Below are 25,078 nucleotides of genomic sequence, written 5' to 3' on the forward strand. Positions count from 1 at the left end.
AGTTTCAGAATTACTTGATTTCTTTAAATAAATGAAAGAAATGATTGCTGTGAAAAGAAAGATGTCTGGTATTTGGCTGTAGTGGTGTCTCTCCAGTAAAATATGTTTTAGTAACACTGAATTTTGCCAATTAAACACCCTTTGCCTTTATTTGGAAAAATGTGAGCTTTTGAGTTTTCTTAATGCTGTATCCAAAGACCATTGATCTGAATACTGAAAGGGTAAGTATTGCTTGCTACTTTTGAAAGGCAGTAATATTTGTGGTTTTGCTTTAAAATCAGGAATAGAAAGCCTTCAGATATTGTCAAGTTGCTTCTCTGCGTAATATAACCACACAGAGTGGCTGGAGAGCAGCCAGGAAGAAAGGGCCCTGGGGGGTGCTGGTAGAGAGTAGCTGAAGATGAGCCAGCAGTGTGCCCAGGTGGGCAAGAGAGCCAATGGCATCCTGGCCTGCATCAGGAGCAGTGTGGGCAGCAGGACAAGGGAGGTTATTCTTCCCCTGTGTTCAGCACTGCTCAGGCCACACCTTGAGTGCTGTGTCCAGTTCTGGGCTCCTCAATTCAAGAGAGATGTTGAGGTGCTGGAAGGTGTCCAGAGAAGGGCAACAAAGCTGGTGAGGGGCCTGGAGCACAGCCCTGTGAGGAGAGGCTGAGGGAGCTGGGGGTGTGCAGCCTGCAGAAGAGGAGGCTCAGGGGTGACCTCATTGCTGTCTACAGCTACCTGCAGGGAGGCTGTAGCCAGGTGGGGTTGGTCTCTTCTGCCAGGCAACCACCAACAGAACAAGGGGACAGTCTCAAGCTGTGCTGAGGAAAGTATAGGCTGGGTGTTAGGAGGAAGTTGTTGTCAGAGAGAGTGATTGGCATTGGAATGGGCTGCCCAGGGAGGTGGTGGAGTCACTGTCCCTGGAGGTGTTGAAGCAAAGCCTGCATGAGGCATTTAGTGCCATGGTCTAGCTGAGTGGATAGGGCTGGGTGCTAGGTTGGCCTGGATGATCTTGGAGATCTCTTCCAACCTGATTGATTCTGTGTTTCTATGATTTTGTGATTTGTGGATATTGTTCACAGCTTAAGTGAAGCGTAGCTCTTTTCTATCAGGTTTAAAATAGTTGTTGTGGGATGTTACTTAAGGGCAGGAGTTGGTTGGTACTTCAGAAGTGTCTGGAACAGGTTGCCCAGCTGAGGCCCCATTCTTGGAAATATTCAAGGTTAGGCTCAGCGAGGTTCTGGGCAACCTGATCTAATGGAGGATGTTCCTACTCACTAAAGAAGATTTGGACTAGATGATCTTTGGAGGCCTCTTTTCACCCAAACCATCCTTTGATTCCAAGTGAGGTGATTTAATGGCATTAGTCAGTGCTTTCATATTTACACAAGAATTTTATCTTGTCTAGTATCATTAATTCAGTGCTGCTGCAATAAAACTCCAAACAGAAAGACTTGCATCTAGGTAAAATTCCTGCATTTCAGCTACTGATAATCTTCCCTGGCATTCCTAGCTTCACAACTGCCTTATTCCTCTGCTTGTAATTAGTGACTTAGAACAGGTTGATTAAAGAAGGTATAGGACAAGAAGGGTTTTGCTTTATGTGGCTATTAAAAATATATTTTTTTAAAAACAGTGCAGTGAAATATGATGATAATATGACAGTTCCTAAGGTTATTTGTCATGTGGCTAAAGATGTGAAACACATTTCTATCAATGGGATGGTGAAATTAACATGTTCTTTGTTTGGCAGGTAAGTTAATGAGGACATATAGCACTACTAGAAATCAATTGTATGCATAAGAGGTACTTGGTGCCATGGTATGGTTGATTGGCTAGGGCTGGGTGCTAGGTTGGACTGGATGATCTTGGAGGTCTCTTCCAACCTGGTTGATTCTATGATTCTATAAGCTAACATTTCACTTGGAGGTGTAAGACAGGAACTCACTGTAAAGAAAGACTAGAACATGTTTTTAATGTTCTCTTGATGAGTAAAAATGATGCTTTATTATGGGTCATTTCTTAGATCTGTGTTGTTTCTGACCAGTTTACACTTTACAATTTAACAAAGTATTTGAAATAAGAATGGAGGGTGGAAAAGAAGGGGCTCAGGGGTGATCTCATTGCTGTCTACAACTCCCTGAAGGGAGGCTGTAGCCAGGTGGGGGTCTACCTCTTCTCCCAGGCAACCAGCAACAAAACAAGGGGACACAGTCTCAAGCTGTGCCAGGGCAGGTGTAGGCTGGATGTTATTACACTCCTTTTTCACTGTATACAGGAGTTCTTAAAGTGTATTGCTAATTTTATTTTGTATCTTCCTACTTTTAAAAAGGTCTACACAGAGACCAGTTTTGGTTTAGTTTTTGATTCCACAGCTCTTCTAAAAGAATGACTTCAGCATGTATATTAAAATCTTACCCCAAAAGATGAAGTCTTCTGTTAACCAGACATGTGAAATGACTTACTCAAGTCTAGGAGAGGCTGTCATGAAGTCTCATGCAAGTTCCTAAAGGCTCTGAAAGCTGACCAGAAATACACATAGCTCTTTTGTTGCCTAGTGATTTAGGAGGCTTCAACACAAAACAGCCAAAAATAGCATCTCAAAGCTCTTTTGGTTCTGCTAGAAGGCAGCTGACCACAGTTGGGTGATGAACTATGAAGTGAATACAGTTGTTATGCACAGACCATGATTCAACAGTACTTCAGAACAGGAATCTTCATCTAAAGAGTTTAAAGGAAAATAATTCTTCTAGGAAGGTCATTCTGTCCATGGAAGGTAGTCTAAACATACTTGCTATGAAAGTCTAGTGTAACCTCTGATTTTAATTTATTCAACCAATGAGAAGTTGGAATTGACCTTTCCTACTGATTGTAGCTATGAAAGTGAAGATGAACTGCCTACATTTGTGGCAGAAAAAAAAACAGAGAACCAATGAAAAGAGGAAATGGTAGCCTGGTTAATATTCATGAGGGTTCCGAATATCCCTAGAACAAAACCACATCTGTTTTAATTAGTGTTGAAAAAAATGAAATAAAAAGGAGAGGATGGAAATAGAGTAGATGAAACTTTTCAGCAGCATGGAGAAGTAAGAATTATTATTTTGTGTCTATTACATTCATAGCTTGGTGCTGGATTAACTTAGTCTGTCTGCCAGACTTCACGGTGTCAGGGAGTCCTCACTGTCTTCTGGAATGTATGTAAGGGAGAACAGCTGTCCTCAGCTTGTTTAGAGCTAATTCACTGCCTGGTGAATGTGGGGCAGGCTGTGGATGTAGTCTACTTGGACTTCAGCAAAGCCTTTGACACTGTCTGCCACAAGAAGCTCCTGGCCAAGCTGGCACCTCATGGTTTGGACAGATTCACTCTGTGCTGGATCAAGAACTGGCTGGATGGCAGAGCTCAGAGAGTGGTGGTGAATGGTGCCACATCCAGTTGGCAGCTGTCACTAGTGGTGTCCCTCAGGGATCAGTGCTGGGCCCAGTCCTGTTCAATATCTTTATTGATGATCTGGACGAGGGCATTGAGTCCAGCATCAGTAAGTTTGCAGATGACACCAAGCTAAGAGCAGGTGTGGAGCCGTTGGAAGGTAGGAGAGCTCTGCAGAGGGACCTGGCCAGGCTGGGTGGGTGGGCAGAGGCCAATGGGATGAGACTGAACAAGGCCAAGTGCAGGGTTCTGCACCTTGGCCACAACAACCCCAAGCAGCACTGCAGGCTGGGGACTGAGTGGCTGGAAAGCAGCCAGGAGGAAAGGGACCTGGGGGTACTGATAGAGAGTAGGCTGAAGATGAGCCAGCAGTGTGCCCAGGTGGGCAAGAGAGCCAATGGCATCCTGGCCTGCATCAGGAACAGTGTGGCCAGTAGGACAAGGGAGGTTATTCTGCCCCTGTGCTCAGCACTGGTCAGGCCACACCTTGAGTGCTGTGTCCAGTTCTGGGCCCCTCAATTCAAGGGAGATGTTGAGGTGCTGGAACATGTCCAGAGAAGGGCAACAAAGCTGGTGAGGGGCCTGGAGCACAAATCCTATGAGGAGAGGATGAGGGAGCTGGGGGTGTGCAGCCTGGAGAAGAGGAGGCTCAGGGGTGATCTTATTACTGTCTACAACTACCTGAAGGGGCATTGTAGCCAGGTGGGGGGTGGCCTCTTCTCCCAGGCAACCAGCAATAGAACAAGGGGACATAGTCTCAAGTTGTGCTGGGGGAAGTATAGGCTGGGTGTTAGGAGGAAGTTGTTGTCAGAGAGAGTGATTGGCATTGGAATGGGCTGCCCAGGGAGGTGGTGGAGGCACCGTCCCTGGGAGTCTTCAAGAAGGGACTGGCTGAGGCACTTAGTGCCATGGTCTGGTTGACTGGGTAGGGCTGGGTGCTAGGTTGGACTGGATGAGCTTGGAGGTCTCTTCCAACCTGGTTGATTCTATGATTCTAATGCTGGGAAAAAAACCCAAAATGCTAAAGGCTTTATCTGTGTCTTGAGTTGGCCTCACTTAGGGCACATGGGAAGACACAGGCTCATACCAATATGGTGCATAGGTGGTCAGTCTGTTTATTGAAGCTAAGCGAGATGCTTATGTCATGGAGTTCGGTACAGGGGTGTGCATGACTCTAGGCTCGCACAGCAGAACATGGGCTGTCCACATGCTTAGAGGCAGACCTGACCAACTACCCCCCTTAGTCCTCCTTTGCACATCTGGCCACACTTGCTTGTTCCCAGTGCTGACCAGCCTGCCCCCTCTTCGAGGCGCCCTCACACCGCTCAGCTACAGATAGCAGCTAACTTCTCAGCTTCTCTGCTAGCTTCCTCAAGGCCACTTCTCTGCAGCTGTGCCTCCTTATCAGAGTGACCTAAGTCTGTTCAGTTACTCAGCCGGGCTCAAACCCCAGCAGCTGTGCAAGTAACTTTTTAGCAGAGCCTTGCTCGTACTGTAGAACTGGGCTAACAAATCATGGAGCGCAGAGGATCTAAATAGGTAAGGAACCTGCACGACTTAACAGTAAAAATAAAAGATTATGGAAAGAAGTTCAAGATAAAAGTGATGTTCAAGTTAGAGCTGACAGAATGAGATTTTGAGTTTCTGTGGAAGGAGACAAATTTAGTTGAAGTGGTTTGATCTATGGAGGCAACCAAATGTGAAGATTAAGATCTGAAAGGAGACGAAAGAAAACAGCTTACAAACGCCTTAGGAATCTGCATAGAAAATGGAGCACAGAATGAGAAAGATCTACTTAGAAGAAAAGATGGAGTGATTTGATTAAGTAGGGAGTGGGTATCATGGAGACTGATAAAAGATTAGATTTTACAGTGAAACAGGGAGGTTGAAGCCAGAATATGATTTCTGTTGTACATCTCAGAGGTGATCAGAAATTTCAGCAAGAGCATTTTTCGTTGTTAAAGAGATTTGAGGGAACAGTTCTGGATAAAGCATTATTTGAGCTTCACAATGGAAGAAGTACAACGATACCCTGCAGATGCATGAGACACTTTCCCATAACTTACTGCATATGAAACAAATGACAACGTATGTAATGATCTAAAAAATACATAGAATCATAGAATCAACCAGGTTGGAAGAGACCTCCAAGATCATCCAGTCCAACCTAGCACCCAGCCCTATCCAGTCAACTAGACCATGGCACTAAGTGCCTCATCCAGGCTTTTCTTGAAGACCCCCAGGGACGGTGCCTCCACCACCTCCCTGGGCAGCCCATTCCAATGGGAAATCACTCTCTCTTTTGAAGAACTTTTTCCTAATATCCAGCCTAGACCTACCCTGGCACAGCTTGAGACTGTGTCCCCTTGTTCTATTGCTGGTTACCTGGGAAAAGAGGCCACCCTCCACCTGGCTACAAGGCCCCTTCAGGTAGTTGTAGACAGTAATAAGATCACCCCTGAGCCTCCTCTTCTCCAGGCTAAATAGGTATAGACATAGGCTGATAAAGCTGCTTTATCCAGTTTTAGGATTGGTTTGTTTTGTTAGTAACATAATCTGTGTTCAAATGGAAGAACAGACATATGATTTAATAAAAAATAGTTCATCCATGTGTACCTAGTAAAAAGGTTGCAGTTTATGTTAAGATGATTGTCAAAGGGAGTTTTAGCTAATTATAACCGTGCCATGGACAGAGGCAATGAGTGCAGCCTCAGCAAGTTTGCTGACAACACCAAGCTGTGTGTTGCAGCAGACGTGCTGGAGCGAAGGGATGACATCCAGAGGGTCCTGGAGAGGTTGGCGCAAGCCAACCTCATGAGGTTCAACAAGACCAAATGCAAAGTCCTGGGTTGAGGCAATCCCAAGCACAAATCTAGGCTGGAGGGGTGCTGGGGGAAGAGAAGCTCAACAGGAGCCAGCAGTGTGCACTTGCAACCCAGAAAGCCAAGCAGAGCCTGGGCTGCAGCAGCAACAGTGTGGCCAGCAGGGCCTGGGAGGGGATTCTCCCCTTCTGCTGTGCTTTGCTGAGACCCCACCTGAAGTACTGCATCCAGCTCTGGAGCCCCTGGGACAAGAGGGATATGGAGATGCTGGAAGTTGTCCAGAGCAGGGCCAGGAGGATGCTGAGAGGGCTGCAGCAGCTCTGCTGTGAGCACAGCCTGAAAGAGTTGGGGCTGTGCAGGCTGGAGCAGAGGAGGCTCCCAGGGGACCTTCTTGTGGCCTTCCAGGATCTGAAGGGGGCTGGATGAGGCTCTGGCCAGCCCTGATCTAGGGTAGGGTGTCCCTGCCCCTGGCAGGGGGATTGGAACTAGATGATTCTTGTGGTCCCTTCCAACCCTGACTGATTCTGATTCTGTGATTACTCCAATAATTCAGAAGTTTCCCTTTATAGCAGACCTAAACTGGTTGTTTTAGAGAGCATATATCATACATACAGCAGACTTTGTGCATTACTGTTCCTGAAGGTGTTCAAGCAAAGCCTGGATGAGGCACTTAGTGCCATGGTCTGGTTGATTGGCTAGGGCTGGGTGCTAGGTTGGACTGGATGATCTTGGAGGTCTCTTCCAACCTGGTTGATTCTATGATTCTATGTATTTTTTAGATCATTACTTACGTTGTCATTTGTTTCTAAATTACATTGAAGGGAAAGAAACAGTGAATGAGAATAGTTCAGCTGCTAAAAGCAATTCTTTAGCAGAGAGTGTGGGAAATTGGTGTGCTTTTGTTGAAAGATTCTTTCAAAAATAGCTTGAAAAAAAAAAAACAGCAGCAGTAAAAAAAGAGGACATAACCAAGAGTTGATGTTAAGTACCCATTGTTGCCTGGTGGTGTTTTGCACATTCATTTGTTGTGGTATGTACCTGTTGTTCTAATGTTGTTTTAATACTCTGTACATAAAACTTATGTGCAGTAACATTAAACTTAAAGGAGGAGAGCTTCTTTACCAAAAGTTAATTTGGCAAATGTTTGGTTTTTGGTTTTTTTTTCTGGCAGGTACCTCTTGGTATATAACCCTATGGAACAAGAGAGATTATCAGTGGTTTCAGTCAATGTAAATTCACCCAGACTTAAATTGTTATCTCCCCTGGGAAAACCTGTTACTGTTCAAGTTAGCGCTGTTTGGGATGGAGCAACTACAGTATCACATGAAGCATATCAGGTACACTGCTTTTAAGTGAAAATTAAAACATTTTAATGCTTTTTTTGACAGATGCTGTACCTTCACAGCCTGAGAGCATGCTTAGATACTGGCATTTCTGTCTTCTGCAGGAAATGCCATGAATTCAGTCATTCAAAAGGAAATGTGTTTTGCATTTAGTTTTCCTTATACTGTCCATTTGTCTTTTGTTATGTGTTTTATTACATGTAAAACGTTGGTTTCACCTGCATGAGCAGAAAATATTGGGTGCATGTCTTCCCCTCAACTTCTTAAGGCTGCTTTTTCCTCTAAGGGGTAATCTGCACACACAAGTCTCTATGTGCTCAAACACTCCAGCTTGGGAGTGCAACAACTCAAACATTTAGATAACTAATTTTTCTGGGGCCATGAGATCTCACCTGGAGCATTCAGCTCTGAGGCCTTTGTTGTAAAAAGGAGTTATTCCAAAGGAGGGCCATGAGAATGAAGGCTGGAGCAGCAAAGCCTTTGACACTGGCTGCCATGAGAAGCTCCTAGCCAAGCTGGCAGCTCATGGTTTGGACAGATTCACTCTGTGCTGGGTCAAGAACTGGCTGGATGGCAGAACTCAGAGAGTGGTGGTGAATGGTGCCACATCCAGTTGGCAGCTGTCACTAGTGGTGTGCTGCAGGGATCAGTGCTGGGCCCAGTCCTGTTCAATATCTTTATTGATGATCTGGATGAGGGGATTGAGTCCAGCATCAGTAAGTTTGCAGATGACACCAAGCTAGGAGCAGGTGTGGAGCTGTTGGAAGGAAGGAGAGCCCTGCAGAGGGACCTGGCCAGGCTGGGTGGGTGGGCAGAGGCCAAGGGGATGAGATTGAACAAGGCCAAGTGCAGGGTTCTGCACTTTGGCCACAGCAAGCCCAAGCAGCACTGCAGGCTGGGGCCAGAGTGGCTGAGAGCAGCAAGGAGGAAAGGGACCTGGGGGTACTGGTGGATAGTAGCTGAAGATGAGCCAGCAGTGTGCCCAGGGGGCCAAGAGAGCCAATGGCATCCTGGCCTACATCAGGAACAGTGTGGCCAGCAGGACAAGGCAGGTTATTCTTCCCCTGTACTCAGCACTGGTCAGGCCACACCTTGAGTGCTGTGTCCAGTTCTGGGCCCCTCAATTCAAGAGAGATGTTGAGGTGCTGGAAGGTGTCCAGAGAAGGGCAGCAAGGCTGGTGAGGGGCCTGGAACACAAACCCTATGAGGAGAGGCTGAGGGAGCTGGGGGTGTGCAGCCTGGAGAAGAGGAGGCTCAGTGGGGACCTCATTGCTGTCTACAACTACCTGAAGGGAGGCTGTAGCCAGGTGGGGTTGGCCTCTTCTCCGAGACAACCACCAATAGAACAAGGGGACACAGTCTAAAGCTGTGCCAGGGGAGGTCTAGGCTGGATGTTAGGAGGAAGTTGTTGTCAGAGAGAGTGATTGGCATTGGAATGGGCTGCCCAGGGAGGTGGTGGAGTCACCATCCCTGGAGGTGTTGAAGCAAAGCCTGGCTGAGGCACTTAGTGCCATGGTCTGGTTGACTGGACGGGGCTGGGTGCTAGGTTGGGCTGGATGATCCTGGAGGTCTCTTCCAACCTGCTTGATTCTATGACTCCATGAGGACAGGCTGAAACAGTTGGGGCTGCTGGAGAAGACTCCAGGAAAACCTTATAGCAGCCTTCTAGTAACCTAAGAGGGGCCTACAGGAAAGGTGATAAGACAAGGGATAATGGGTTTAAACTGAGAGAGGGTATATTTGGATTAGATATTAGGAAGTAGGTTTTCACCATGAGGAGGTTAGAGTGGCACTGAAACAGGTTGCCCTGATATAATAGGGCTGTATTACTTTCAGTCTTACTTTCTTACTGCTTTCGACTTGGGACCCAAGTTGAACATGTTTCAGTATAATATTCCTGCAAAGATAATTCAGTGTGTGGCAGTTTTCCTCCAAAGGGTTAGCTGCTGATAATTGTTGTGAGTTAACCTGGGTAAACAACTCAGCTGCTCACATCTATTCACTCACTGCCCCTATTGGGGTGGAATAGAGTTGGAAGGTTAATAGTAAGAAATCCTGAGGACTGAGATAGACAGTGTAATAAGTAAAGCAGAAACTGTGCTTGTGAGCAGAGTGAAACAAGGAGTTGTTCACGACTTCTCATCAACAGACCAACATTCAGCCATTTTTAGGCAAGCAGGGCTTCATCACATGTAGCAGTTACTGGGAAAGACAAGCACCATAGCTCTGAAAGTCTCCCCTTCTTCCCCAGCTTTATATTGCTGAGTGTATGTCATACAGTTCAGATTATACCTTTGATCAGATGAGCCACCTGTCTCAGCTGTGTCCCCTCCCAGCTTCCTGCTAGCAGGGCAGTGTGAGAGGCAGAAAAGGCCCTGGTGCTGCATAAGCACTGTTGAGCTATAGCTAAAGCATTCCTGTTTTACTAAGATTATCTATATTAACAAAAATAAGTACCACATGAGCTACTATGAGTAAGTCAATGCAACAATTAATCCTGCTAATTACCAGAAGAAGAAATAAAATTGCATATCTGCACCTAAGTAAATTGCTTTGGAGATCTACCTGCTGCTAACTGTTCTGCCCAGATTACTTTTTAGTTCTTAACCACACATTAAAATTGAGACAATTGCTGTATCACAGTATCACAGTATCATCAGGGTTGGAAGAGACCCCACAGATCATCGAGTCCAACCCTTTACCACAGAGCTCAAGGCCAGACCATGGCACCAAGTGCCACGTCCAGTCCTGCCTTGAACAGCCCCAGGGACGGCGACTCCACCACCTCCCCGGGCAGCCCATTCCAGTGCCCAATGACTCTCTCAGGGAAGAACTTTCTCCTCACCTCCAGCCTAAATCTCCCCTGGTGCAGCCTAAGGCTGTGTCCTCTCGTTCTGGTGCTGGCCACCTGAGAGAAGAGAGCAACCTCCTCCTGGCCACAACCACCCCTCAGGTAGTTGTAGACAGCAATAAGGTCTCCCCTGAGCCTCCTCTTCTCCAGGCTAACCAATCCCAGCTCCCTCAGCCTCTCCTCGTAGGGCTGTGCTCAAGGCCTCTCCCCAGCCTTGTCACCCTTCTCTGGACACGCTCAAGCATCTCAATGTCCCTCCTAAACTGGGGGGCCCAGAACTGAACACAGTACTCAAGGTGTGGTCTAAGCAGTGCAGAGTACAGGGGCAGAATGACCTCCCTGCTCCTGCTGGCCACACCATTCCTGATGCAGGCCAGGATGCCACTGGCTCTCTTGGCCACCTGGGCACACTGCTGGCTCATGTTCAGGTGGGTATCAATCAGCACCCCCAGATCCCTCTCTGTCTGGCTGCTCTCAGCCACTTTGACCCCAGCCTGTATCTCTGCATGGGGTTGTTGTGGCCAAAGTGCAGCACCCTGCACTTGGAGCTATTGAATGCCATCCCCTTGGACTCTGCCCATCTGTACAGGCGGTCAAGGTCCCGCTGCAGAGCCCTTCATATATGTTCATCTTTAAGTTTGTGGATTCAACTTGAGTGATGAGTGAGGGTCTTTGTGCACTTAATACACTGCGTACCAAATATGCTCAGAACTGCACATTACAGCTAACATTGTTTTTTAATGAGATTGAAAATCATTATTGTGTTACTGTAGCAGTGATCTTGATTGTAAGCAAACTAACAGTGCAGACATTTTCATTTACTAATTCTTCACATGCTTCAGCACTTTTTTTTTCATTTGTAATTTGATATTCATTTATGAAATATGATTTAAAAAAATCAGTCATCCTAAAGTTATTGAAGCAAAGGGACTTACTCTGAGCATAAATTTAGTATGAAAAGTTGATACTTTGGGTTGGTTGGGGTTTTTTTTGTTAATAATGACTTATTTTTTGCTCCCAACAGATCTCATTCGTGGCACATCTACCACCTCTGGGGCTTGGAGTTTACCAGCTTTTGGAGGTTCAGAATTCAGAAACAGTTTTAGCAGACTATGATATATACATGAAGAATAATAGGCAGGAGAAGTTAGACAGACTTTTCAAGATAAAAGAGATGGAGCATTCTGTGGACAATATCATCTTGGAAAACTCTTACATGAAATTATGGTTTTCTGGAATGTCTGGATTGCTGGAGGTGTGTTGCATTTTATTTTGAAACACTATGTTTTACTTTTTGAAGAACTTTTCTTGTAGAAACCTAAATGTGTCCACTGTTTCAAACCTGATTCTCTGCCCTTAGAAAGTAAATGCCAAAGAAGACGGTAAAAATCATCCAATGAAAGTGGAGTTTGCTTGGTATGGAACTACGAGTAACCGGGATAAAAGTGGAGCTTATCTCTTTTTGCCAGATGGAGATGCCAAGGTAAATCATCCACTTGCAGTGAGGTTCTTATCTTGAAGTAATTTGAAGAATTGTGCAAATGCATGTTGGAATACTTAGCTTTACCCAACGCTGAAACACAGCTCTGTGGCTAGAGATAATTACAGAATCAACCAGGTTGGAAGAGACCTCCAATCCAAGCTCATCCAGTCCAGCCTATCCCCGAGACCTATCCAGTCAATCAGACCATGGCACTAAGTGCCTCAGCCAGTCTTTTCCTGAACACCTCCAGGGACAGTGCCTCCACCACCTCCCTGGGCATTCCATTCCAATGCCAGTCATTCTCTCTGTGAAGAACTTCCTCTTAACATACAGCCTAGACCTCCTCCAGCACAACTTGAGGCTGTGTCCCCTTGTTCTATTGCTGGGTGCCTGGGAGAAGAGACCAACCCCACTTGGCTACAACCTCCCTTCAGGTAGTTGTAGACAGTAGTGAGCTCTGCCCTGAGCCTCCTCTTCTGCAGGCTGCACACCCCCAGCTCCCTCAGTCTCTCCTCAAAGGGTTTGTGCTCCAGGCCCCTCACCAGCCTTGCTGCCCTTCTCTGGACGCCTTCCAGCACCTCAACATCTCTCTTGAATTGAGGAGCCCAGAACTGGACACAGTACTGAAGGTGTGGCCTGACCAGTGCTGAGTACAGGGGAAGAACAACCTCCCTCATCAGTTATTGAAGTGATTGGCAGAGCTTTGTATTTTATAAATCCAGACTTGGGTTTAAAAAAAACAACCCAGCATTCATTTGGAAGTGTAAAAGTATACAGAATATTTATAATTCACAAAAAAAAAAAAACAAAAAAAAACAACAAACCAAAAAAACCAACTGTAACTAGGATGCTACCCTTGGAAGAAATCCCATGAGGTGTGACCATTCACTATCAGTAAAATGAGTTCGTTTCCTGTGGTAAAAATGTGTGGGACTTACTGATTTCACTTTGCATTTCTTTGTTTTTCTGATTCTTAAAACTTCCATATTATGAACGAGAAGCTTTTCCAGTTCAGAGTGTAGTACTTCTTTGGCAGATATTAGCATATGTAGTTTAATGTAGTAATTAACCCAGGGGTCTTAGGATCATCATAGGATCACAGGATGTTAAGGGTTGGAAAGGACACAAAGAGATCATCCAGTCCAACCTCCCTGCCAGAGCACGACAATACAATCTAACACAGATCACAGAGGAACACATCCAGACAGGCCTTGAAAGGCTCCAGAGAAGGAGACTCCACAAACCTCCCTGGGCAGCCTGTGCCAGTGCTCTGAGACCCTCATAGTAAGGAAGTTCCCCCTTGTGTTGAGGTGGAACCTCTTCTGATGCAACTTACATCCATTGCTCCTTGTGCTATCCCAGGGAGCAGTGAGCAGAGCCTGTCCCCTCTCTTCTGGCAGCCTTCAGATACTTATTTAGCAAATCTCCTCTAAGTCTTCTCCAGACTAAGCAGCCCCAGGTCCTTCAGCCTCCCCTCATCATCCTTGTAGCCTTCTGCTGGACCCTCTCCAGTAGATCCCTGTCTCTCTTCAACTGGGAAGCCCAAAAGTGAACACAGTATTCAAGATGAGGTCTCAGCAGGGCAGAGAAGAGAGGGAGGAGAACCTCCCTTGATCTGCTGGACACATTCCTTCTAATACCCCCCAGGATCCCATTGGCCTTCTTGGCCACAAGGGCACATTGCTGTGCCATGGGTAACTTGTTATCCAAGATACTATATTAAGATACTGAGTCCCAACTGATGAATGTAAAGATGGAGTGGCAAGGAAATGTTCTGATTTAGTTGTCTGTTTATCAGTATTTTTAGCTGCATAACTATTAGACAGCAGCAGCTTACCCCTGCTAGCTTTCAGGTTGGTAATTCAGAAATGACAGTGTTCTTACACTGACTTAATTACCATATAGAACCTACTGTACCAGTTTTGGAACCAGGAATGTGCAAGGTGCTATTTCAGAAGGCAGATGATGAAACTATGAACACTTTTAAGCAGCTATCTATTTTGCAGTGTATTTCTTCTGCCCTGTTTCTACTTGGGAACATTAAATTGCATCCAAACTGAATTCTGTATTTACCATTTCAGAAAACAAGCTAACTAAATTGGAGCTTGGGTTTTTTTGGGTGTTTGGTCTTGTCTTGTTTCTCATTTGTTACATCTGTAGAATAAAGTTGACCTTCATAGAATCAGCCAGGTTGGAAGAGACCTCAAAGATCATCCAGTCCAACCTAGCACCCAGCCCTATCCAGTCAACCAGGCCATGGCACTAAGTGCCTCATCCAGGCTTGGCCTCAACACCTCCAGGGACGGCGACTCCACCACCTCCCTGGGCAGCCCATTCCAATGCCAATCACTTTCTCTGTGAAGAACTGGCCTGACCAGTGTTGAATACAGGGGCAGAATAACCTCCCTTGTCCTGCTGGCCACACTGTTCCTGATGCAGGCCAGGATGCCAGTGGCTCTCTTGGCCACCTGGGCACACTGCTGGCTCATCTTCAGCTACTATCTATGAGTACCCCCAGGTCCCTTTCCTCCTGGCTGCTTTCCAGCCACTCTGTCCCCAGCCTGCAGTGCTGCTTGGCATTGTTGTGGCCAGAGTGCAGAACCCTCCACTTGGCCTTCTTAATCTCATCCCATTGGTCTCTAGATTGATTGTAAATCAGTCTAGAAGTAGACATTATAAAGGGTAGTGGATTCAGCTTTTGTAGCTTTTTGCATAACTAAAGTGGAGAATTCTAAGCACTGAGCTTTGTTAATGAGCCATAAGAGCATCTGTACAGGGTTCTCAGTGTGAGATGCACTAACTAACAGGTTCCTGTGTGGAGTTGTGATAGGAAAGATGACAGGCAGTTGCCTTGTGTTGGTTTTTTGTTTGTTTGTTTATTTGTTATTTGGGATTTATTTTTTTGGAAAGGGAGGTCTGTATGAGCTTTATCCTATCTCACTTCATGCACTACTGCAAAATCTCCAGAGAATAAGTGCATTTGGTTTTAGGTGGTTTTCCTCTGACACAAATACAGTTGTATGGTTTCTTTGTCTTCGTTAACTGGTTGCTTTTTACCTGGAAAATGTTCTAGTGCCTTCTCCCTCAGGTCTGCAATACTCATAAGTTATTTTAGTTCATCTAATTTGGCTTTCTTGCTACAGTACTTATATAGCATTTTTTGGTCTCTAATTCTAAAGGAAACAACCCCATGCAGAGATACAAGCTGGGGTTGGAGTGGCTGGAGAGCAGCCAGACAGAGAGGGATCTGGGGGTGCTGATTGATACCCACCTGAACATGAGCCAGCAGTGTGCCCAGGTGGCCAAGAGAGCCAGTGGCATCCTGGCCTGCATCAGGAATGGTGTGGTCAGCAGGAGCAGGGAGGTCATTCTGCCCCTGTACTCTGCTCTGCTTAGACCACACCTTGAGTGCTGTGTTCAGTTCTGGGCCCCCCAGTTTAGGAGGGACATTGAGATGCTTGAGCATGTCCAGAGAAGGGCGACGAGGCTGGGGAGAGGCCTTGAGCACAGCCCTACGAGGAGAGGCTGAGGGAGCTGGGATTGGTTAGCCTGGAGAAGAGGAGGCTCAGGGGTGACCTTATTGCTGTCTACAACTACCTGAGGGGTGGTTGTGGCCAGGAGGAGGTTGCTCTCTTCTCTCAGGTGGCCAGCACCAGAACGAGAGGACACAGCCTCAGGCTGTGCCAGGGGAGATTTAGGCTGGAGGTGAGGAGAAAGTTCTTCCCTGAGAGAGTCATTGGACACTGGAATGGGCTGCCCGGGGAGGTGGTGGAGTCGCCGTCCCTGGAGCTGTTCAAGGCAAGGTTGGATGTGGCACTTGGTGCCATGGTCTAGCCTTGAGCTCTGTGGTAAAGGGTTGGACTTGATGATCTGTGAGGTCTCTTCCAACCTTGGTGATGCTGTGATACTGTGAAATTGAATTTTTGAAACTCATTGCTGTCACATGCTAGGGTTGCTGGCCATGGTTTAAGTCACTTCAGTTTAGAACACTCAACACATACAGTGCAGCTCTGCCCATGAGCTGACTGTTTAGACTAGATGTCATGCTTCTGCAGGTGGTGGTCTGTACTAAAGTGTGTATGACTCTGAATCTTTCAAGGGGTTCTGTGGGTTAATCATCTTCATAAGCTGACTTGAAACCATTCTGAAGTGCTTCAGAGTAAATTCTTAGTAAGGTGTGGTAAGCCTTTAGTACCAGCAGTAAATCAGATGCCTGCAGAGACCTGGGTTAATGATAGTGATTTACACAATACCAAATGAAAGGTACACTGAATGCTCATAACTCCTTATCACCACTCTGTACAGAATACCTGGATTTACAGCTCCACAACACATTGTCATGGTTCAGCTAAGACAGATCTGAGTAAAATGGTCTCTGGGCTTGAGGCAAAGGTTTTCAGTCATGCACGATTATGTCTCTGCTGTGTCTGAGGTGTGAATACTTCAGTGACAACCTCAGGTTGTGACAACCTTCATCTGTGTGAAGTCCAGGACAGTGACACCTAGCAGAGGCTTCATGCTGCAGCTCTACAGATGAAATAGGGCTCCTACCATGTCTGTGTATGTTCTACAAATTAGGAGAAAAAAATAAAAGAAAAAAGAGCAAAGTACTAAGGAAAATGAGAGTATCTTAACTTTTTAAAACACTGCTGCTTAACTTATTTACAAGGTTATTAAGGTTTGGATCTCAGTTTGATGCCACATATCCTAAGGAGCTATGGGATATTGTGATGGTTTGGGTGTTCCCTGCTCCCCCACACTTTAGAAATCACCCAGACTAGACTCAGCAGCTCTGGGAATTGAATGAAGCTTATATTTACAGCTTAGCACAATAGACAAGCAGATAGTTACAGTACATACAGTTATAGACAGAAGTAGACAAGGTAAAAGGTAATACAGAAACACAACTCCCCTCCCAGAAACCTGAGTCCCCAGGAGGGGCTCTCAACCACCCCTTCACCTTTCCCCTGCCCCTCTCAACCTTAGCCCAGTCCCAAGGAAGAATGGAGGTTTGGTCAAAGGGTAAGAAGCAAAGTGGATTAGTCCAAAATGGAGGGTGAGGTTAGAGAGATGCAGCAGCCCCAGCAGCTGGTTATCAGCCAGCAGCCCCAGCGAGAGTGAGTGCTGAGAGATGTTATCTAATGGTTTTATGTCTTGTTCCTATACTTCTCAGCAAGGCTGTGAGGGAAGTAGACATCACCATTGTTTTCTTTCCACAGCCTGTAATCTTGTTCTTCTCACCAAAACATTCTACCCTGCTTCAAACTAGCACAGATACTATTTTGCTCCAGATATTCTCCCTTAAAATTTCTAGCTCACCACCTCTTTCCACCCCACTGCCATTGCTTCCTTCAAGAGGAGACTCTCATCTTTTACTTGAATGTGAGTACTCCAGACCATTTGACCCCTAGTTCTGTTATCCTGTTTGTGAAAATGCTGCTTTCCAGAATCAACAAAACTTGCCACATCAGGGTGCTAAGTCTTGTATAACTGTACTCATTCCAGTGGAGCTGAGCAGAACAGACTTTACAGTCACTATTCATTTTAAATGTCCAAGAAGTAAGTCTTAGGACTACTCCTTGCATATGACACTCAAATATCTTTACTTGTGATCTGAGATTCTAATCACATATTCCTTCATGATGGAAGGTGACTTAGTCCAAGCTCCCACTCAAAGGAGACTAGGGCTTTATCCAATCAGTTTTGCAAATAGTTTTATTACTACTTGTTTCTTTCACTTAGAAAGGAAAGTAGTTTGTCTTAGTAGTAAGAGCCCTATTTGTGCCTCTTACTCAGACTTTCACATCAAAAGTAACTTTATATTTCAGATGCAGGATCATTTCACAGACTTCTGTACTTTTCACCACAGATCTCCACAATGATACTGGAATGATTGCACATTCAGTGCATAAAGATGTTTTGCTGCTTGAAAGCTTTGAAATGTTTTCAGAATGGCAAACCTGGTTAGCCTATATCATAGAATCATAGAATCAACCCAAGTTGGAAGAGGCCTCCAAGATCATCCACTCCAACCTAGCACTCAGCCCTAGCCAGTCAACCAGACCATGGCACTAAGTGCCTCATCCAGGCTTTGCTTCAACACCTCCAGGGACGGTGCCTCCACCACCTCCCTGGGCAGCCCATTCCAATGGGAAATCTCTCTCTCTGTGAAGAACTTCTTCCTAACATCCAGCCTATACCTACCCTGGCACAACTTGAGACTGTGTCCCCTTGTTCTATTGCTGGGTGCCTGGCAGAAGAGGCCAACCCCACCTGGCTACAGCCTCCCTTCAGGTAGTTGTAGACAGCAATGAGCTCTGCCCTGAGCCTCCTCTTCTGCAGGCTGCACACCCCCAGCATCCTCAGCCTCACCTCATAGGGTTTGTGCTCCAGGTCCCTCACCAGCTTCATCACCCTTCTCTGGACACCTTCCAGCACCTCAACATCTCTCTTGAATTGATGGGCCCAGAACTGGACACAGGACTCAAGGTGTGGCCTGAGCAGTGCTGAGTACAGGGGCAGAATAACCTCCCTCATCCTACTGGCCACACTGTTCCTGATGCAGGCCAGGATGCCATTGGCTCTCTTGGCCACCTGGGCACACTGCTGCCTCATCTTCAGCTACTATCTACCAGCACCCCTCAGGTCCTTTTCTTCCTGACTGCTGTCAGCCACTCAATCCCCAGCCTGTAGCACTGCTTGGGGTTGTTGTGGCCAAAGTGCAGAACCCTGCACTTGGCCTTGTTCAGTCTCATCCCCTTGGCCTCTGCCCACCTATCCAGCCTGGAGCTGATCTCATCAGATGTGCAACTCGGAGTCTCTGTGATGTAAACTTACTGTTTGTGGCAGTATCCCAGAATTTGAGAGCTGTTAAATCCCATTTCAGCTTTCCACTTGTATGGAAACAACATACTTTGATAATTATTGTCAATCTCATCAGCCTGTTTTATACTAACAAGCTTGATGGGACAGAATTCCTCCAATTTTTCTTTTTTATTCTTTTGGTTCATTTTGGAATTTGTTTTTGTTCCTTACTGTTCTAAAAGTAATACTTCAGGATTTTGTACTTTATTTTTTAATAAATGCACATCCTTTTGCATTCTTTGGTTACTCATCCAACGTCTCTCTGTTTTGCTGGTTTGGTCCTGGATAAGTTCCAGTGAGCAATGTTCCTGCAAGGCAGAGAAATAAGCACATAAGACAGGTGTCCCTCTGCTAACAATGTAAGTAGTGCTCTGCTGGGCAGTAATTGGCAAGGGTATTTACTTGGCCTGGAGACCTCTGGCTTCTCAGATCATTTTCTAGGAGTTTTTTCTGGCTGCTGTTTCAGTTCATTCCTAGCCTGAGATTCTTCATGCTGTCTTACCCTGCAGGGAGGATTTTAAAGGGTTTGATTAGTCTGCCTTCCTGGCAGTAATTCAGTTCTTCTGTGGGATTTTGGTCTGAACATATGCTTCTAGAGGCATCTAATCACATGTTAAATGAGTTTGTCTTTCCTACCTGTGTGTGATAGTTAAGCAGAGAGAAAGCAATTTCTTACAGCTCAAAGAAAAGGAAAGGTTCAGTCTACATTCATAGAGCTTGGCAGTTTTTCATGGAAATAAGACAACCCAAAATCCCAACTAAAATTGTAACAAAATACCTGGTGTTTAGATTTCCTTGATGCCAGCATATTAATACACCTGTGGTTTGTGCTTCCTCAGTACTATACTCCTCCTTTATTTCTCAGCTAGTAAACAGAGTTTGCATAATAGATAACACTTGTCTGTCTTGTGGATGAGGCCCCTTGGAAGTGTCCTGGCTTCTTTTCATGTCAACTAGAAAGTCCAAAAGACTGTTTCTTCATTTGTATTTTTGTACTGCTTAACTGGATAGAAAATTGCTGCAGGAAGATCAGTAGAAAAATGTAAAGCATCTTCCTTAAGATGATGTCTCTTGCAAACTTCTGTAGAAAATATTGCTGTAGTTGATAACTGCAGTGTTGTCTCTTGGAGTTTTGGCAAAGTTTTTATTAAACAGTGTAAGAATAAATGTTCATTAGAAGACAGATTTTTAGTCTTTGAGCACCTCTTTCAATTTATTTTATTCAAACTTCTTGAGGTCTTCTTTGTGAATATGCAATTATATGCTCAAGTCGTTTAGCCTAGAGAAGAGGAGGCTCAGGGGTGACCTCATTGCTGTCTACAACTACCTGAAGGGACATTGTAGCCAAGTGGGGGGTGGCCCTTCTGCCAGGCAACCAGCAACAGAACAAGGGGGGACAGTCTCAAGTAGTGCTGGGGGAAGTCTAGGCTGGGTGTTAGGAGGAAGTTGTTGGCAGAGAGAGTAATTGGCATTGGAATGGGCTGCCCAGGGAGGTGGTGGAGGCACTATCCCTGGAGGTGTTCAAGCAAAGCCTGGATGAGGCACTTAGTGCCATGGTCTGGTTGACTGGCTAGGGCTCGGGGATAGGTTGGGCTGGATGAGCTTGAAGGTCTCTTCCAACATGGTTGATTCTATGAAAGGAGACTGAACTTGTTCTCTGACATATTTTTGTCCATATAGTCTTGATTTTCTCTCTTCATTAGGTCTCAAATTTCATTGCTCAAGAAAAAAGAACATCCTCTGTCCTCCTTATAACACTGATACATACAGGAAGTGGACAGCTGTCCTTTAAGACCTTTCTTCTCAGATCCCTCTGAACAGCACGTTTGTCAAGTAGCCCTGTGAGGAGAGGCTGAGGGAGCTGGGGTTGTGCAGCCTGCAGAAGAGGAGGCTCAGGGCAGAGCTCATTGCTGTCTACAACTACCTGAAGGGAGGTTGTAGCCAGGTGGGGTTTATCTCTTCTGCCAGGCAACCAACAACAGAACAAGGGGACAGAGTCTCAAGTTGTGCCGGGGGAGGTCTAGGCTGGATGTTAGGAGGAAGTTGTTGTCAGAGAGAGTGATTGGCATTGGAATGGGCTGCCCAGGGAGGTGGTGGAGTTGTCATCCCTGGAGGTGTTGAGGCAAAGCCTGCATGAGGCACTTTAGTGCCATGGTCTGGTTGATTGGCTAGGGCTGGGTGCTAGGTTGGACTGGATGATCTTGGAGGTCTCCTCCAACCTGGCTGGTTCTATAATTTATTGCTGTAGTTGTATGTGTTGTGTTTTCAGTTTTGGCTTTGCCCGTGCTCAATATTTAACCACGTATTTCTGTGTGAAGCATACAGTTCAGTTTGGGATCAGCTGGGTTTTGGGTTCTTTTAAATCATTGTTTATTTAGTGAAGATTCAAAATACTGTGACTGTGTGGAAATACAATTTTCACCATCTCTCTGGTTTGACTATTCGAAATTTCTGCTGGTCTGAGACATATTGCTAAGAAGCCAATATCTTGAGGCGAGGCTTCTTAATGATTCTTGGCTTCCCCCAGCATTCTAGAGATCTCCCCTGGCAACTGTATCTGCTTTTGATGAAGAAAGGGCAAAGGATTTAGAGACTGAGCTGCAAGGCAGTGTAGAAACACCTTTCCTCATGCAGAATGTACCACTGATAAAGTGAACTGTGACCAAGCCAAAGATACACTTGAACTATCTACCACGGATTATGAACCTGCAGTGTTTCAGTATTGGTTAGCAAGTATTGTTTTACTAGCAAAAGAACTCAACATAGATGTTTGCAATATAATTACATTACTTTTGTTTGTAGGCCTTGTAAAATGCATGTTCATGTTCACAGGATAGCTGTGAGAAATGCAATGAAGGTTGTTCTAACTTTAGCTAAAGGAGAACTGAGGCTCTGAGGTGAAGGTGCTGAATTTCAGATTGACTGAATTCTCAGGCCTTAGACTGTGACAGAATCACAGAGTTTCTCAGGCTGGAATAGACTTCTGAGATAATCAAGTTCAGCCTATGACCTAACAACACCACACCAACTCGACCATGTCACTAAGTGCCACCTCCAATCCTTCCTTAAACACCTTCAGGGATGGCAACTCCACCACCTCCCTGGGCAGTCCATTCCAGCATCTAATTACCCCTCTCATGAGGAAGTGCTTCGTAACATCCAACCTAAACCTCCCCTGGTGCATCTTCAGGCCATGCCCTCTCATCTTGTCACAAGTCTCCTGGGAGAAGAGCCTGAGCTCCACCTGACTACATAGAATCATAGAATCAACCAGGTTGGAAGAGACCTCCAAGATTATCCAGTGCAACCTATCCCTCAGCCCTGTCCAGTCAACCAGCCCATGGCACTAAGTGCCTCATCCAGTCTTCCCTTCAGGTAGTTGCAGAGTGTGATAAGGTCCCCCCTGAGTCTTCTCTTCTCCAGACTAAACAAGCCCAGCTCCCGCAGGCTCTCCTCATAAGACTTTCCCTCCAGTCCCTTCCCCAGTCTCATCACTCTCCTCTGGACCTGCTCCAGCACTTCAGTGTCTTTCTTGAAGTGAGTGGCCCAGAACTGCACACAGCACTCAAAGTGAGGCCTCCCTAGTGCAGAGTTGTTACACCAAACAGTCTGAAAAACATACGGCTGAATATTTAATGGAATGCTTTGTTTTGTTGGCACTATTTCTATGCAAAACTTTCAAAGTGATGATTCTGACTTCACATTTTGTGTTTGCAGCCTTACATTTTTACAGATCCACCTATCATAAGAGTTGCCCATGGAAGAATTTTCTCAGAAGTTGTGTGTTTTTTCCACCACGTGACACATACCATGCGACTGTACCAGGTCCAGGGTAAGGGCCATGAAATTCTTTCTCTCTCAACAGTAACCTTTCATCACTACCTTACTGGATCTTACCTGTCTTTTTAATGTTTAAATGTTCTTCTGAACTAATACAGAATGTGCCAGACTGAAGTCTTTGTTGGGTCCATTGCTGGATGTTAGGAGGAAGTTCTTGCCAGAGAGAGAGAGAGTGACTGGCATTGGAATGGGCTGCCCAGGGAGGTGGTGGAGACTCTGTCCCTGAAGGTGTTCCCTTTGGCCACAACAACCTCAAGCAGCACTGCAGACTGGGGACAGAATGGCTGAGAGCAGCTAGGAAGAAAGGGACCTGGGAGTACTGGTAGGAGCAAGTGTTGATCTGTTGGAAGGTAGCAGAGCCCTGCAGAGGGACCTGGACAGGCTGCATAGGTGGGCAGAGGCCAATGGGATGAGATTGAACAAGGCCAAGTTCAGGGTTCTGCACTTTGGCCACAACAACCCTAAGCAGCACTACAGGCTGGGGACTGAGTGGCTGAGAGCAGCCAGGCAGAGAGGGACCTGAGGGTACTGATAGTAGGCTGAAGATGAAGCAGCAATGTGCCCAGGTGGCCAAGAGAGCCAATGGCATCCTGGCCTGGATCAGGAGCAGTGTGGCCAGTAGGACAAGGGAGGTTCTTCTGCCCCTGTACTCAGCACTGCTCAGACCACACCTTGAGTGCTGTGTCCAGTTCTGGGTCCCTCAGTTCAAGAGAGATGTTGAGGTGCTGGAAGGTGTCCAGAGAAGGGCAACGAAGCTGGTGAGGGGCCTGGAGCACAGCCCTGTGAGGGAGCTGGGGTTGTTTAGCCTGGAGAAGAGGAGGCTCAGGGTGGGGCTTAGTACTGTTTACAAGTGACTGAAGGGAGGCTGTATCCAGGTGGGGGTTGGTCTCTTCTCCCAGGCAACCAGCAACAGAAGAGTGGGACACCTCCAACACAAGACTTGATGAGGCACTTAGTGCCATGGTCTAGCTGATTGTACAGGGCTGGGTGCTAGGTTGGACTGCATGATCTTGGAGGTCTCTTCCAACCTGATTGATTCTGTGATTCTATGATCATGATCCCTTACTGAGCATCGTACTACTCATTAAGCTGTCATGCTTGAACTCAGCAGATTTGTTGAAGATACTTCTTGGTGTTAGAAAATTTTGTAGTGTGAACTGCACACAAGGGGGATCCTGAACTTTACTGGGTCCTCTGAATGCTGTAGGTAGCTGTTGTTATTATGAAATAAGAATATTAGATAATATTATTCAATACCATAAATGAGAAAATTATTGAGTTTTGTTTATGAGTGCACAGTATTTTATTAACTTTATGCTCGGTTGTGCAAATAGATTGCATAGGGCAGTACCAAACAATTTAGAACACTCTAGTAAAGCTGTTTGCATTTTGATAGGCTTTTGGAGACGCTTGTGGTGCAGTATGCCGCTTGCCCTCTAGGGGGCACTCGAGAGGCTCCTCCCTGCTAAAGCAGAGGGCACAGTTAGAATTACAGAGCAAACAGAGCCAAAGCAGAGAGCTTTAAGTACGAAGAGGCTTTCTAGACTATTTACTCACAAATTATTATCTCTGGATTTCTGGGGCTGCATTATAATCCATGCAGTACCTAAAATACTTGGAGGGGTGCTGTTGTTGGTATAGTAACCATTGGAAGCTTTTGGAGTTCTCCCAGGATTCTGGCAGGGTGCCTGGGGCTTGCATGATCCTCTCAGCTGGTCTTGGTCCCTCTCAGGTGGACAGTGATCCTCCCAGGGCTCCATGCTTGGCATGGAGGTTCACAGCTGTTCAGGCAAGCACGATGTCCTCCCCTCTCTCACCACACAGGCTGTGATGACTTGTCTATGTGAGTGGGCACTGAGGCTGGGAGCAACTTACTTGCTTTCAATGGCTGTAACTGCTATAGTGGCAGTAGTGCAGCTTGTTCAAGGGCATTCAGCTCTCCTGCCCTTACCCCTTCTGCCCGGTCTAGGCTGTTGTTACCTGCTGGCAGGGTTATTCACGCTAAGGCTGGCTGTGGGTTTCAGGCAGCATTTGGCAATGACTTATTTGCTATGGTGTGAGGGGCACTTATGCCTCTCCCTGGTAAACTGAGGCATGGCAAAGTTTCCAGGTAGACAAGCTTGAAGCATCAAAGCTTGTCGTTAAGCAACAAAGCTGGTTTGAAGCAGCTTGGCATAGCAAGGCAAGGTGAGACAAAGCACAGCATGGCATAGCAAGATGAGGCATGGCAAGTTGTAAACCACTTCTCTCACATTTAATTGTCCCAGTCTTGATTGCTCCATTGAGCAACGGAGATTAACCAATCAGAATGGCATTTTGCCAAAACTAACCTGTATTAGGTGAAGCCAGGGGCTTGCTTCACCCAAATTTGGGAAAACATAGGCCATGCATGAGGTGAGCACCAGCCAAGTACATGTATCTTGTTTACCACAGCATGTAAACAGAGGCAAAACAAGTCTGGGCAAG

The 25,078-nt window shown here is 46.1% G+C and overlaps 1 protein-coding gene across 2 annotated transcripts in view; it reads left to right on the forward strand.

Annotated features, from left to right (window-relative positions):
- MAN2A1 (mannosidase alpha class 2A member 1) overlaps positions 1 to 25,078 on the forward strand; it is a 145,459-nt gene that overhangs the window by 77,610 nt on the left and 42,771 nt on the right. For both annotated transcript variants that reach the window (XM_064139924.1, XM_064139925.1), the window contains 4 exons: positions 7,403 to 7,568; positions 11,450 to 11,680; positions 11,786 to 11,908; positions 22,490 to 22,604. In XM_064139924.1, the coding sequence (XP_063995994.1) occupies positions 7,403 to 7,568; positions 11,450 to 11,680; positions 11,786 to 11,908; positions 22,490 to 22,604 (635 nt within the window). The remainder of the gene's footprint in view (positions 1 to 7,402; positions 7,569 to 11,449; positions 11,681 to 11,785; positions 11,909 to 22,489; positions 22,605 to 25,078) is intronic.

Source organism: Pogoniulus pusillus, chromosome Z (genome assembly GCF_015220805.1).
Source record: "Pogoniulus pusillus isolate bPogPus1 chromosome Z, bPogPus1.pri, whole genome shotgun sequence".
In the NCBI taxonomy this organism is placed as follows: Eukaryota; Metazoa; Chordata; class Aves; order Piciformes; family Lybiidae; genus Pogoniulus; species Pogoniulus pusillus.